General features: G+C 48.0%; 1 protein-coding gene across 1 annotated transcript; it reads left to right on the top strand.

The window, feature by feature from the left end:
• Positions 1-8,826: 8,826 nt before the first annotated feature.
• LOC123395836 lies at positions 8,827-9,931 on the top strand. The gene is made up of 2 exons (XM_045090870.1): positions 8,827-9,139; positions 9,213-9,931. The coding sequence occupies exons 1-2, from the start codon at positions 8,920-8,922 to the stop codon at positions 9,701-9,703; spliced, it is 711 nt and encodes a 236-aa protein (XP_044946805.1). The 5' UTR covers positions 8,827-8,919; the 3' UTR covers positions 9,704-9,931.
• Positions 9,932-16,095: the final 6,164 nt, after the last annotated feature.

Genomic DNA, 16,095 nt, shown 5'->3' with positions numbered 1-16,095 from the left:
AGTAAGGATATTGTCGTGTGCCTTGGAAAAATATAATATTATGAAGCTTGTCCTAGTGTAATGCACTTTGTATTATTTTTACTCCTCTTCAGCCGTTTAATCTGAAAGTTTCCAATCGTCGGCTTCAGCCCCCATGTAGAGACTACATAGGTTGTTTAGACATCCGCGCTGTGACCCTTGGCCGATATATCGGTGCACGGAGGCGGTAGTGTGTGGAGGAAACGAGGCAATCGGACTATGCGGCTTTAGTGCTTTCACTTAGCCTTAGGAGCTTGAATTCAGGGGATGGTTACGAGCCCCCAGTTATTTGTGGCAGTCGGATAAACCGAATTTTGAAATAGTTACCACAAGGTTTGCAAAGGTACAAACCCCTCCGTATGACATGGAATAAAACGTCCGACGGTCTTTAGTACTTAAGCCCGGATTGCAGACCAGTCCTCACTTATTATGATAGTCAGTTTTTGGCTTTCTCCACTGAGGTATTTTTAGCCAGGCCAGCTGGGAATACAATCAAAGTGGTTCTCCCTTTACCCCTTTAGCCGAACTAGCGGAACGTAAAGGCGTAAGCACAGGAGCGGGGCAACCCAACTATTGACCCAAGACATAATTCGGAACCGATGCATATAAAGCAATATCCAAGAAATCAAACACTAAAAAAATGGTAGTGACGGGGTAGTGCTCGAGACGGTATTTTCATCCATGCCCCCGGTCTATTAGTCGATCGCACTTGGTATTTTATTGAACAAATTTACCCTTCGGCGTGAATGAGCAGGAAACATATATATGTAAAGATACTATAAAAGAGTATATGCGTCATATTTGCTAGGAATTTTTATAATTCATGACGCCAAGGCAGTTGTTACAAGTAACTATTGTTTTGAACAACATATTTCAAAGCAACTTTTCTCCACGACCTTCCATGGGTGACTTGACGTCCGTCCTGCTTCTAGGTGCGCAATTTCTCCTATGCTTCTTAGAAGGGAGGGGTAGTATCCTTTAAAGGTGGTTGTTGTTAGCAGACAGACCTTGAATAGAGGGTTTTGAGAAGCTGCCGTGCTATGGGTGAGCTTGACGCTTTGGAGATCCTAAATGTTATCTCGTTTTTGTCCATGAAGACGTTTGGGCCATAGTTCGGTCGAACGGAACATATGGTCGTTGGTGGTGGATCCCAACAGCTGCAAATGGTATTTTGTGAATAAAATTGTGTCTATGAGGGTCATACCTTACGAGTAACCGGGCCAAGCCGCGGGGAGCGTATCCCTATTTGCTTTGAGCTGGAGATGTCTCCGGGGGATCCGATTTAGCTCGGGCTCACTTGCCCACCCATCGCGCCTCGATGGCTAGCTTATGGCTTGATGCTTCGTTGTTGTATTGGCATTCAACTGCCAAGGCTGTTGTGTGCTCCTCGGTCCGGAGGGAGCGTTCTGTATTGCCGTTGACGGTGATAACTCCCCTGGGTCCGGGAATCTTGAGCTTTAGGTAGGCGTAATGAGGCACATAATTGAAGCGGGCGAATGTTGTGTGACCGAGTAGTGTGTGATACCCGCTGCAGAAGGGGACGGCGTAGAATATTAAGTCTTTGGTACAAAAGTTGTGAGGTAAGCCGAACACAACCTCCAGCGTTACTGTGCCGGAGCAGCGGGCTTCGACGCCTGGGATCACTCTTTTAAAGGTAGTGTTGCTGGGTTTGGTCCTTGATGGGTCTATGCCTATATTTTTCACCGTATCTAAGTAAATCAGGTTAAGGCTACTTCCTCTGTCCATAAAGACTCTAGTGAGGTGATACCCATATAAGATGGGGTCTAGGACAAGGGCGACCGACCCTCCGTGACGGATACTGGTCGAATGATCCCTATGGTCGGAAGTGATCGGGCAAGCCTACCATGGGTTGCACTTCGGGGCTATGGGCTTTATGGCGTATACCTCCCGAAGGGCTCACTTCCTCTCCTTCTTTGGTATGTGAGTAACATATATCATATTTACGGTTTTCACATCTAGGGGGATTGTTTCTGGCCCCCAGTGTTTGGACCGCGGGGCTCTTTGTAGCCCTGGCTTTGTGGGCCCTTGCCTTGTTCCTTGGCTACTAGTTTGTTGGCCTGTTTAAACACCCAACAATTATGGTTGGTGTGGGTGGCGGGCTTGTCTTGGGTGCCATGGATTTGGTAGGGCCTTTCCATAATTTTATCTAATGGAGTCAGTCCATCCTTGTTCCCTTTAAAGGGTTTCGTCTGCTATTCGGATTTTGAGCTGCGGAAGCCAACATTTATAGTTGTGTCATCGGTGTCACCGTTTTGGTGACAACGTTTGGTCTTGTTTCGTCTTGGCTTGCCATTTCCATCCCTAACTTCAGAGGTGTCGGGGTCGTCCGTATTTTGGCCGCGCCGAACTAGCCAATTGTCCTCGCCCGTGCAAAAGCGGTTCATGACGGAAGTGAGAGCGGATATTGTTCTCGGCCTATCCTGGCTGAGCTGGCGAGCCATCCATTGGTCTCGGATATTGTGCCTGAAGGAGGCTATCACCTCGGCATCCGGACAATCCACGATCTAGTTCTTCTTGTTTAGGAACCTATTCCAGAATTCTCTGGCCGATTCGCCCATCTTTTGGACAAGTTTCTCAGGTCGGAGGAGTCCGGTGGTCGGACGTACGTTCCCTGAAAATTAGACACAAAGGCTTCTTCAAACTCTTCCCAACTTCTGATAGAATTTTTGGGTAAGCTCTTTAGCCAGTGTCGTGCTGGCCCTTTCAGCTTCAGGGGCAGGTACTTGATGGCGTGGAGGTCATCTCCTGTTTCCATATGGATGTGGAGAAGGAAATCTTCTATCCACACGGCGGGATCCGTAGTCCCGTCGTATTGTTATATGTTCACGGGTTTAAACCCTTCCGAGAATTGGTGTTGCATGACCTCATCTGTAAAGCAGAGTGGATGAGCGACGCCTCTAACCCCGGGCTATACTGTGCCGGAGATTGGCTATTAGTTGTGCCCGGTACGATTCCCGATCTCTGTTGCTGTGTGTAAACCAAGGTCGGTCTCCATCCCATCAAGTGGAAGAGTACCTTCTAGATCCATAGATGGATCTATTGCGACATGTTCTATTGTCCAAGTCGTGACGTAGGTCGTGTCTGCCCCTGGGCTGCACATGTTCCTTTCCTTTCCTGCGGGGAGGCGCGGGTCTATACTTGGCTTCTTCGGTCGCTCTGCCACGCCCTCGAGGTGGGCGATCGGGATGATCGTACTGTGTGCGCCTAGTGGACTCGGGCTCTTGGGCCTCGTCATCAAACTGAGGCAGCATGCGTCAGCGTGGGTAGCTTTTGTTTTGATTCGGCCACTCGGTGCCATATCCTTCTTGGGCTGCCAGTACTTGCATCTATCTATTGTTGATGGTATCTTCTTCGGTTTGGAGCCGTTGTTGCTTCGCCTGGAGGCTGCGGGCGGTAGCTATGAGCTGCTGCGTGAACCGATCCTGACCCTCAGGGTCCTCGGTAACCATGAAGTCTTTGGTCTCTAGACTATCTTCCGCGTAGTTAGGAGGGAGGTAGTTGTCATCGTCTCAATCTTCGGGGTCGTCTGGATCGGATTGACCCTCGGGCTTGTTCGTGTCCTCCGGTGGATGCTCGAGAGCTCCGAGGTTACTGGGGTCCTCTGGGGTTGTGTTCTCCCTGGTGCCCTGTATGGTCCCCCTTCACTTGTTCGCCTTGGCTTGTTTACGATGCCTTCGGCGCTTTGATGGCTTTTCCTCGGATTTATCGCCATTTTGTATGGGGGTATGGCTGCCATTGCCGCCAGGTGTGTCCACCATGTAGACGTCGTAGGTGGAGGTGACATCCAACGCCCGGTATTTACAGGGGCGGGGTCATCGGCCTCATAGTCCATGTCTTCAATCTCCTCGGAGGCTAATCCAACATGTCGGTTAAGTATTCAACGGTGGCTACCAAGTGGGTGGTGGGTGCACCGTAAAGGTCCTCATTATCTCCATCCGGACCGGTCCGAGCATAGGTCGGGTTCGGGCTGTCTGCCCTTTTCAGCGACTTGATCTAGTCGAGCATCTCGTTTAACGTCAAGAGGCCGCCATGATCGATCTCTTGATGGTTTTAGGAGTTGACCTCCATAGCTTCCACGAGGGACACATGTTCGACAATGGTCGTGTGCAGGTCGGATCCAGTCTCAAAGCCAACACTCCGACAAAAAAGGGACCGAAGTCATGGCCGGGCAAGAGACCCGAAGTCAAGGCTTCGAGATTTTGGAGCTCATGGGATGAAACCATGATCTTATCGGGGAAAAGATTGCCCAGGGAGTCAGCGGAGAACTCGAGATTCCCGAACCTTATCTCCTGATCAAGGACGAAGCCTCCAATCTTGCCGAGGTGGCCGGTCGGGTCAGCGCGCAGCGTGAAGCTATCGAATGTGAGAACGTACCCGGGGACGAAGATGTCCCTGTTGCTGATTCAAGTGCTTATGATTAAGCGGGCCATCAATCCTTTCGGTTATCCTACAGTGAAGCTCTCAATGAAAGCACCAATGTATGTGTCAAAACCGGCGGATCTCGGGTAGGGTGTTCCGATCAGTGGACCTTGGATCGATGAGTTGCAGGGGACGAAGGAGACAGTGTTTACCCAGGTTCAGGCCCTCTTGAGGAGGTAAAACCCTACATCGTGCTTGATTATATTGATGTGTATGAGGATTACAGAGTTGATCTACCTCGAGATCATATGAGACAAAACCCTAGATGAGTCAACCTGCCTATGCGGATGAAACCCTCTGGTTTATATAGACACCACGGGTTCCTAGGGTTACATACCACCGACCTCCAGCCGGGGACAAATGCGCCGATCTAGCCTACTCAACTTTGACGACACACTAGTCTTCAGAGCTTTCCTTCTTGAACACGAGGTCGTTACACAGTCCGGTCTTCAACAATATGGCCCATCAGGTCGGCCTCTAAGAGATGGGACGAGCATCTGAGGAACCCTTAGTCCCGGACTCCCTCACCCGCTGTCCCGGCTAGGCTCGTCACCGGCCATCCTGCCATGGCCCCAACCGCCGCCCCACCGTCGCCCCGTGTGTGGCCGCCCCGTACACCGTCCCACACGCACCCGGTGCAGCCGCCCCTATCTCCCATCCACTCCGGCAGGGCCAGCCCATCCCCCCTCATCGCCTCTGGCAAGACCGGCCCCTCCCCTCTTTGTCTCGGCGCGGCCGGCCCCTCCCTCGTCGTCCTGGCGCGATCGACCCTCCCTTGTTGTCCCGCGCGTGACCCACTCCTTGTCACAAGACGCCACCGGTGTGGCTGGCCTGTCCCCTGCAGCCTGTACTGCAACCGACCCATTTCCCCGTCGCCCCCGGTGCCAGCGTCAAGCCTCCTCGGTGTCGACACGTCACGTCATCGGCGCGTCCGTTTGATTCCTTCGTCGCCCCCGACACGGACGCCCCATCCACCATCATGCTCGGAAGGCCTCGTCCCCATCAGCGCGTCGTCAGACCACAAGCAGCCGCACACCACACGCTGTTGGCTTCCTCCTGGTTGATGCCTCGCTCCATCGTCCACCACTGGTCGTGCCGTCCTCTACCCGTGGTGCTAGGAATGTGGCCATGCAAGCTTTGGGGGTGAACTTGGCAGCCATATGTAAATCTGTTTTTTCTTCATAGATGATTATAAGAACAATGAATGATGTCAAACTACCGAAATACATAAACGCAAGTGATGATTTTTTTAAAGTCAAGGCAAGTGATGATTTGGTCTACGCCTTCGAGCATTTCTCGCCTCTATACTTGGAATGTCGGCTCATGTTCTTATTAAAAAAAGTAAAAATGTACTTGGACTATTGGCTCATGTTTTCTTATTAAAAAAGCCTTTGCCGTTTGGTGGATGTGGGGGCTGACGACAAAGTCTTCTTCTTTGCCGTCTGGTGCCTGACAGGAAAGGCTTCTTCTTTGTCGTCTGGTGCACATGAAGGCCGAGGACAAAGACGCTAACTTCGTCCGTTTGGCACCCGGTTCTGTGAGTTGCTTTTTTCATATTTTCCAAACTAGGTGATGGCAAAGAGTTTACACCGACGGCAAAATCTTTGTCGTCTGCCCAGTGCAAAGCTCGCGGCAAATAACCTCTTTCCCCATTCATAGGATGCCGTCAAGCTTTGTTATCTGCTGGTAGACAACAAAATCTTTGCCGTATGTATACATGCCTTTGCCGGCTGTTATTGCCTGACGACAAACTTACTGATTCCCGTGGTGGGCGGGTCTGATCTCAGATCTGTCCAGCGGTGAGTTTGGAGCGGCAAGACAACCGATGAAGACCAAGCCTCGACTATGGTCATGACGGACGATGGTGGCGTCCCTTGGCGTCGTTACCTTGTCAAAGGCATCGTCATAGCATGTCGTGTCGCTCCTTTCGGCCTACTCCGAGGGAAACCCTAGTTCTGTTATCGGAGCGGAGAGTGGTGACGTCTCACGCCGTGCTCCTTGCTGGAGGCATCGTTGTGGAGCAGGTACCGACTCGAGTGCACAGGTGGTGGAGCGGTGCTTCATCCTACACATTGAGGGTGGCGGATCTTGGTGGCGTGGCACAGTGAAGACTCGGTATTTGAGGTGTGGCAATGAACTTGGAGGGGGATGATATTGTCTAGCGTCGTGGTCCTGTCGATGGCAGAGAGGCCTGGCAAGGTCAATGCATCGGTATATGCTCTGAAGATGGATCGATGGAAGATGGAGGTGACGGCCCTTGCAGTGAGCGCATGTGGTACCCACTAAGAGTGCGTCAGACCGTGTGTGCCCCTGTCTATGTATTGTGGCTTGGTTGGGACATCCGGCTTTAGATGTTAGGATTTGATGCGATGTCTTTTTGGTATTAAGCTCGGACATTCGATATTCCTTCATCAAGGTGATAGGAATAGCAACAGGTGTTGCCAAGATGATGATTCCACTCTTGCTGATGTATTATCTTATAAAATCTTTATCAATAATTAATAAAATGGTTGCATGCATCGTTCACATGCCGAGGCGAGAGATACATTCTCTTTTTCTAGAAAAAATCAGACAGAAGGAGAAGATCGTATATTACCGCACACATCCAAGGTTGATATGATGTACTCCCTCCGTATGTGAAAAGAAGGCCTACAGTTTTTGCCGAAGTCAAATGATGTAAAGTTTGACTAAGTTTCTAGAAAAATTATAAAAAACTACGATACCAAATTAATATCATTAGATACACAACTAAATATTTTTCATATTATATCTATTTAAGATCATACCATGCATCGTTTGACTTAGAAAAAAATATTATGAGACTTATTTTGAGAGAGGAGGGAATAGTAACATTCTACTTTCAAATGGTTAAGCACCATCTTCGAATAAAAATCATAAAATGAGAACTGACTTTGTTTTAATATAATGAGTTTGTAAGTCAAATGTTATGTGCTAGTAACTCACTCTGATCGATCTGGATCAAATAAGAGCATGTGTAGCAAATCCTGTATTTTTACGATCCGTAAAAGTCGTTTACAGTTCGATGAAGAGGGGTTTTGCAGGGCGAAATCTTGCGCTGCACAACAGACCCCGTATTTGGAATTGCATAATTTAAAGAAAAGCTTTCGCGAGAGAAATTACAACCACACTCATTCATAATTCATCACATACTACATGATCATACATACTACATTCTATTATGCACAACTACTAGAAGAGGGTAGAGCTAAGCTAACCCAACCGGAGCTAATAACTACCCTACCGCTCTACGCAAAATTGAGCTCATCGGAGCTCGTGCGGTAGTAGATGCGACAACGTTCAACCGTCTTCGGAGGAGGAGAGCTCGACGTAGATGCGCTCCTGCGCAGTGGCTTCACGGGCACCACTCCTCCACCTTGTTGCCGAAGGCGAGGGCCGACGTGACACCCTGCCCGTAGAGCATGGTGTCAATCTGCTCGTCCCTCCAGCGGCGCTGCCGGTCCTCTTCTGCCTCCCGTGGACTACGCGCTAGCAGCGCAGGCAAAAGGGTGTCCTCCTCCGCCAGGGGGAGGAAGTCCTCCGGTCCGACGACGCCCCCGACACGTCGCTCCGGTCTTGCCTCGGCCTTCGGCTCCATCTTCACCGGCGGGAGCTCCTCTAGCTCCCTCTTCACCGGGGGAGGGACGAGCGCGAGCACGAGCTCAACGCCTCGAAGGAGCTGCCGAAGAAGAGGCGGTCGCGCGCGCGGTCGTACTCTTCTGTCTCGCGATGGAGGAGCGACAGCAGTGGCGTCAGGCCCCACTGCGTGTACCGGTGGGCGGCCCACTTCCGCGTGACGTCGGATCTGACACGACGAGCCTTCTCGGGGTCGTCGTTGCCACGACCACCGGAGTTGGCCATCTTGGACGGTGGATTGGAGCGGCTAGGTGGCGGAATGAAGGCGCGCGGCGGCGGATTTGAGGCGCCGGCGATGAGGTGTGGGAATTTTTCGCGATGGTGGAAGGACAGGGTTTGGACCCGTATCCAACGGTTGAACCCGCATATATAGTGGTTGAGGGGTCGCGTTTACGAGGCACCGCAAAAAATTTACGGATCAAACCGCGTTTACACTATTTATTCTGATAGTAAAAACGATTCAAACCTGTATAAACAACGGAATTTTACAGTTTCAGCGATTATACAAAATCTATTAGATATGCTCGAGGGGGTGAGAAAAGGAAGAAAGAAAACACCACCGTCATATTCTTCTTCCCCCGACAACAAGATTGGTATCATTCGCAGCAACTGCCCAAGCAACCGCATGCCCCTCTTTATTCCCTGCGTCGCCACCACTGCATGCATGGCCCAAGCAAAGGTGGCTTCGCATGTAACCGTATAAGAGGGCCCTCGAAATGCATCCCGTTTCACCACATATGTGCGCAGCAGGACCAGCTTGACCACCATCTTCTCCTTCGTACCCCTTACTACAAACAAGCCACTCCAATGTCGACGGTCATCTCCTGCACCCTACTGAGCGGCCGGCCGGCTGCACCGTCGAGCTCCGCCGGCAGTCGGGTTCCCCCGACGGGGAAGGCTGCCGCGGTCGCTCTCTCTTGTTTCCAGCGGCAGTCCAGGCCTTCCTCCGTGTGCTTCGCAAGCAACCCAAAAGGGGAGCAGTACGGGCCAAAGACTGATTTGCCGCCGTTCAGCATCTCCCCCGTCGGTAAGATAACTTTACATCCCGTGCACCACACCGATCGTCATGTCACTCACGTAACGAGTTTGTGGTTAATTAGCTCTGGTGCACCCCGTGTCGCCGCGGGAGGAGCGGTGGCAGATGGAGGAGGAGGCCGACGCCGTGAGCATGTGGTTCGAGGTGCCGGGCCTGTCCAAGGAGGACCTCGTGGTGGAGCTGGACGAGGACGTGCTCATCATACGGAGGAGGGCCAAGGACGAGCTGTACATCGCCGGCCTAGAGAAACGTGAAGCCACAAACACTTACAGGGCCGGCAAGGCGGAGACGGCGGCCGCGACGGCAGAAGTTGGCGCCGGCGCGAGCTACAAGGGGAGCAGCGCCAGCTACAAGGTCGAGGCGAGCAGAAACAGGGCCGACGCGGCCGGGGCGGTGGCGCAGGACGGTGGCATCTACGCGCGGCTGCTCGTCCCGGCGGGCTACAGCAAGGAGTCCGTCGAGGCGGAGCTCGCCTCCGGCGTCCTGAGGGTCACCATTGGTAAAGTGAAGGAGTACGCACGCAGGAAGATCAATGTCGACATCCACGTCAAGTAGAAGTACTGCTTGCATAATACATATGCATGCAGGGATACCTCTACGTACGTATGACGTCCATTGCATCGACCATCGAGGATAAATTGTCCCATGCATGAAGAACTTCTTCATGTGTACTTCTGTTCCTACTTAAATAAGGTCAATTTATGCATGTATCATTTTGCTTTTCAGCCATGCGAGCACTTAATGATAAAAGTGAGCATTTGTTGTGCTCTGCAAAAATGCATTTGTTGTGTCTTGTGAGTCTACCCGAGGGTCTCCTTGGCCCTATTTCATGTCTATTGACAAATTGTCAAAGGACTGTCAACTCAACAAAGATTCAACCAATCAGTCATGATCCACAAGTCGAATTCTAGAAAGAAGAATTAAAAGTGTAAATTGCCTGATGATGAAGACCCAAATAAAATAAGCTCATTAGGCGGAGGGACAAGAAGGGACTAGTTTACCAATGAACCATGCACCCCATGATGAACAAATGGATCAAACGTTGCCATTGTACCACTAGTAGAAAAAAGAGCTTTCGTCCCAGCTCGATTTATACATTAGTCCCAGTTTCATTACGAACCGAAACTAATGTTAGCATTAGTCCCGGTTCGAGTAGCAAGGACGCCGATCGGGCATTAGTTCCGGTTCAAATGGGACCTTTAGTCTCGATTCGTGCCTCGGACCGGGACTAAAGGGTTTGGAGGCTTTAGTCCCGCTTCATGTCTTGAACCGGGACCGAAGGCTACCCTTCAGCCCCGGTTCAAGACACGAACCGGGACTAAAGTTTTTTTTTCTTTTCTGTTTTTAAATTTGTTTTCTGTTTGTAGTTTTTGTTTTAAATTGCTTATATCTTTTAGAATATTTGATGTTTTTGAGTGATTCTTTTGCATTAGATTCAAAATTTTGTCTAGTTTCTATTTGTGGCATTAGTTTTCAAATTTGAATGATTTAAATTTGAATTTGTTCAAATTTGCTTGAACCCAAATTGTGAATAACTTGAGTTTACAAATAGTTTTTAATTTAATTCTTTTTGCTCCTAGTCATCTGTTATATTGTTGTCACAGTAAGATTTATTTGGTTATTTTTAGAATAATTTAAATTAGGATTTTAATTAAAACAATACTGTTTTGCTTATATAGTTGTTTTAGTCATTTAATTAGGATTTTAATTAAAACAATACTTCGAAGGAGATGATCCAGTTTGTACACGAAGTGGATCCAGTTTTTGTTGTAACTCTCTCAACTTTTTAGCACATGCCATGTGGGTGAAATGATGATACCATGCCAACTTTCAACCTTTTGAGAGTTCATTTGTAGTGCTTTTCAATTTCAGGGTCAATTAGCTCAAAAAATAAGTAAATTCATAAAAAATACCAAATGAAGTCAGAAAATGTTGAAAATTTATGATGTGGCTTTAAATGGTGTATTTTGAACACACAAAAAGTATGAAGTTCAAATAAGTTAAAAAAATGAAATCCCTGTGCAAGGGATGAGTTTTTGTTTGAAACCCTGATACTTCGAAAGAGATTGTCCATTTTGTACACGAAGTGCATCCAGTTTTTATCATAACCCTCTCAACTTTTTAGCACATGCTATGTGGATGAAATGATGATACCATGCCAAGTTTCAACATTTTCAGAGTTCATTTGTCAGGCTTTTCAATTTCAGGGTCATTTAGGCCAAAAGATCATTAAATGCATGAAAAATAGCAAATGAAGTTATAAAGGGTTGAAATTTTAGGATGTGGTTTTAAATGGTGCATATTGAATGCACAAAATGCACAAAAAATCTGGAGTTGAAATAAGTAAAAAAAATAAAATACCTTTGTAGCAGATGGGTTTCCGTGTGAAACCTTGATACTTTGAAGGAGATGGTCTAGTTTGTACACGAAGTGCATCCAGTTTTTGCCGTAACCCTTTCAACTTTTTAGCACAAGCTATCTGGATGAAATGATGATACCATGTCAAGTTTCAACATTTCCAGAGTTCATTATAATGCTTTTCAATTGCAGGGTCATTTAGCTCAACATAACAAATAAAGTTAAAAAGGGTTAAGTCTCGCTTGGTTAACCTTAGTTGTTACTCTGGCGGGGACGGTGGTAGCAGATGTAGTCGACAACTATGATGGGATTCTGAAATTTTCAAACTCTACCCCCACCACGCGTGGACCGTCTTTTTTAATTTTATAGAAAATAAACAAAAATGATAAAATCTTCAAAAAATAAAATCCTTTGAGATGTAGTTAGGTTTTAGTGTCTAGTTGGTATAGAAATTTTGAGATATTAATTTTGACCTTTTTGCAAAAAAAGAAAAAAAAGTAAAACAGCCATAACTTTTGCATACGATGTCAAAAAAAAGTTTAATATATAAAAAAAGCTAGAGAAAAATTGGGCTTGCCCGGTGAAGTTTTCTCAGATGCTCAAAATTCCAAATGTAAAAATGTTATTTCAAAAAGAAGTTTTTCCAGAAAAATAAGAAAAAATAATTTTATTTAAAAATATTAGGTTGTTTTCATTGAAATTCACTATTATTATTACCTACATAGTTTATTCTAATAATTGTTTGAATTTAAAAAATTAAATCATGTGACATGACATCAAGATCCCAGGTTGTTTAGGATTGATAGCTTACTATTGTCAGAAAAACAACAAGTGCAGACTTGACAACTAGGGGCAATAAAAACAAAAAATTAAGCGTGCTCAGGCTGAAGCAGTGAGAGGATGGGTGACCGACCGAGAAGTTAGACGATTTGGAATGAGTGATCCACGTTAGAGGAGTGAGGTTGGGTGATTAGAGATTAAATTATCAAATAATTCAAAGATTTGAAAATTGGAATAAAACATAAAAACAAATCAAAATATATTCAAAAATAATTTGTAATTTTTTTTAAAGAAATTCTATCTTTTCGGGTCAAACAAACAAAATAAACAAACGGATCCTTTAGTCCCGGTTCATAACTAGAACCGGGACTAAAGGTCCTCCCTCCCCCTCGCTCCCACCCCCGCCACGTGGAGGGTCATTAGACCTGGTTCGGAGCCGAACCAGGGCTACCATTAGTCCCGGATGATTAGTCCCGGTTTTCAAACAAACCGGAACTAAAGGCCCTTTTTCTATTAGTGTACCCCTCCTAGTTTAGCACTTCTCATCTCGAGGGCAGAGGAGTCTCGAGGTGACCTTATCTTTGACGTGAGGCGCTAGTCGAGGCACTCCCTTCATCACTCTTCCCACAGACATAGATGTGATATCACAAAAGTGACTAGGGTACAACGAAAGTTGGTAGGATGAGTCTTATAAACTCCAAATGAGCCGTTTGTTGCTAAGGGATTCAATCGACATAAATAGATTACAAGGGTTAGTCATGGTGGCTACATCTATCCTTACGTTCATCTATATATAATACCATCGAACAAGATCTATATCCTCACCATAACATTTTACTAAGCATAATGCTACAACTCAGCTCATTATAGTTACATACATATTCTAATAGCCATCCAATGCAACTGTCAGTTTTTGTTGAGTGCTGCTACGAACCTCTCTCTTGCGACCCCCTCGTCGCCTCCCCCGGCGGCGGCGGGGAACCCTAGCCGCGCCACCTCGACCCCCTCCCCACCTCGTCCCATCTCCTCGCTGCCGCCTGAGGCAGGCGCCGGGCAAGCCCGAGGCGTCAAGGATGGTGGCGACGGGATCTCGGCTGCCCTGGCTCTGCATGGGGAGTCCCGGATCTGGAGCAGCGGCTCCTTTTGGTGAGGCATGACAGGCTCTCGCGAGCAGCTGTACGGGCGGTGGATATGGGGTCCTGGCCGTATGGGTGGCGGGATCCCGGTGGTCGTTGGCGGCTGGCGGCGGCTTCTGCGATGGTCGGTGCGCGCGATCTCGCGCCTCCCCTCCTCCTCTGTTCGGCGTGCGGACCAGCCAGGTCGGGCCGCGCTTCCCTTGGTCGACAGTTCTGTACAGGAGGTGCTGCTGGTGGAAGGGATCTAGTTCGGGCGAAATCCATGGCCGGCCGCACCGACGGTGATGCCTTGAGCGCCGTTCCCCTCCTTGAAGGCGTCGGTATGGACTGATCTCCTCACTTCCCCTTCCCCTAGGTCTCTCGGGCGAAAGCCCTAACTTTGTTGGCGGCGGCGGCGCTCACGGCGCCGTTACCTTCTTGAAGGCGCCGCTTTGGAAACCTTGGGGTTGTGTGGCGCTTGTGGGTGGTGGGCGACTGTGGTGGTGCGAACCTATCCTAGCATGGATCTACGTCCGTTGCTTGGAGATGGACTCGCGTAGATGGAGGTCGTCGTTTGGCGTCGTAGTGGCGTCCATGGCGGAAGACCTTCCAAGGCTCGCGTAGGTGGTGGTCGTCGTTTGACGTCGTGGTGGCGTCGATGACGGAGGACCTGCTAAGGTTGACACCTCAATATGCTCTGAAGATGGACTAGTGGAAGATGACAGTGACGACACATGTGAGTGAGTCAGACCGGTTTGTGCCCCGGACCCGGTAGATGGCTCGGCCGGGGCCTCCGCCTTTAGATGTTAGGCTTAGGTGAGAGGTCTGGGTATATGGCCCGGCTTGCACCCCTTCATCATATGGATAGGGTAGCAACAAATGTTGTCAAGATGTCGGATTCAGACATATTGTTGTTCTACTTTGTAAGGTCCTCGAGAATAATCAATAAAATGACCGCATGCATCTTCCAGATGCAGAGGCCCGGGGGTCATCCTCCTTTTTTTTAAAATATAAAAAAATCCAATGGAACTATCCGCAAAAACAAATCAAACACATTAATGAATCGTCAATCAATTGTGTATGTCTAGTTTAGTGGTGCATGCCATAGAAAACCCTAACCGCTATATCTAGATCGATCGCCCCTCCCCCTCTCTCTTGGTCATTACTTTTGCGACACGGCGTGAATGGGAGGGGATTCTCATCTCTCGAATCTCTTTGATTGGCTTCTATTGTCATGACAACTTCACCTATGATCAGTGGCGTAGCCAGCTCGGTGAGACAGGGTGGTCCAATAATAAAAAAGTTATGTGGGGTGAGTTCACCTCGACCAGATCTCAGTACCGACAATCAGCCTGATTTCTCATCGCTGTCATCGGTCATTGGTGTGGACGTGTCACACTCTAACCTATCAGCACCATGAGGTACGCAACGACATATTTACCGGCGATTACTGTGCTGTTGATAATGATAGGGAATTTCAAGATGGTTGTGCCGGATCAAATGACCAGTGGATCTTGATGGCTCATGTTGAGTTTGAGATTTCAAGTGATGACGGATGCGAGTTTGGATGTGGTGAAGATTATGGACCGGATGATCAGTGTTTTGCAGCAGTCTCGGCTAGCAGGGCGACAACATAGCAGGACTTCTTCTTGGTGGTGCTCTTTGGGCACAAAGTCTTTACTTCCGGAATGAAAACCCTAGGTCTGATTTTCACTAGTTGTACCTGACAATGGCGGATCTCTATTGGTCTCCTTGTTGAAGGCATTGCTTGGATAGTCGGACTTTCTTCAGGGTGAAAACCCATGATCTATGATCAGGCGACGACTGTGTTGGTGCACGGTTTTTTTCTTGGAGGCGTCGTTCTTGGAGAACCTTTTTTACAGTCTGGGTGTGGCCTTTGGTGGTGATAGTTCATGCAACTTCACTGATCAGTTCGACAGTTTTTTTTTTCTTTTGGCTGTGTGCATCCTTGATGCCTCGACCAGTTTCTCACATTATGTTGTTGCAGAGGCCTGGTGTAATTAATATCCACTTGATATTAATATATTTTCGTTATTGAATAAAGGTCTTTGCAAGTAATTCAACGGCTAAATTTTCTTATGATGTCCATCATCGTCGAGAGGTATGTTAGCATAGTGACGACGAGTTCGACTATGATTATAGCAAGAATTATAAGGTGTATGATCTTGGTTATCACCTCCCCTTTGAGTAGGATCGTTTCTGTGTCTGTGGTTCAGCTATCCTATTACCTGGTTGTATCTGATGTTCCCTCGATCTAATAAGTTAAATTTGATTCAGAAATGAAAACACATTGCACATCATCATCTCCTTCTGTTCTGAGGACAGTAGAGAAGGTGCAAATTGGAGCAAAGAAATATGCTCCAGTCCATGAGCCACTGTTTTTCTTTCTTCTCCCCTCCACACTTGATGTGTCGGCAAGCTTTTCTTTTGGGCGGTCATGTATCAGCATGATTAGCATCGATCCACCTGAAGAATCATCACTTTACGTACGAAATAGGCATCGTCCCTGTCTGCCCTATTTCTGCCTAATTTTCTCTCTTTATTCCCTCCCTATCCGACAAGCAAAGGTTATTATTCGTGGAACGGCCAGCCGACACGCCTGCTACCTCGCTCTCTGGATACGCTTCCATATGTGTAGTACAGTATAAATTGGAACGGCCGCACACTCTAGCA

Source organism: Hordeum vulgare, chromosome 5H (genome assembly GCF_904849725.1).
Source record: "Hordeum vulgare subsp. vulgare chromosome 5H, MorexV3_pseudomolecules_assembly, whole genome shotgun sequence".
NCBI lineage: Eukaryota > Viridiplantae > Streptophyta > Magnoliopsida > Poales > Poaceae > Hordeum > Hordeum vulgare.
The sequence above is the reverse complement of the archived record's forward strand: the minus strand, read 5'-3'. Positions and strand labels throughout refer to the sequence as shown.

Coding starts and splice junctions, on each gene's coding strand:
- LOC123395836 (XM_045090870.1), top strand. CDS start 8,920: ATGTCGACGGTCATCTCCTGCACCCTACTGAGCGGCCGGCCGGCTGCA. Junction 9,140..9,212: donor GTTCAGCATCTCCCCCGTCG/GTAAGATAACTT, acceptor GTGGTTAATTAG/CTCTGGTGCACCCCGTGTCG.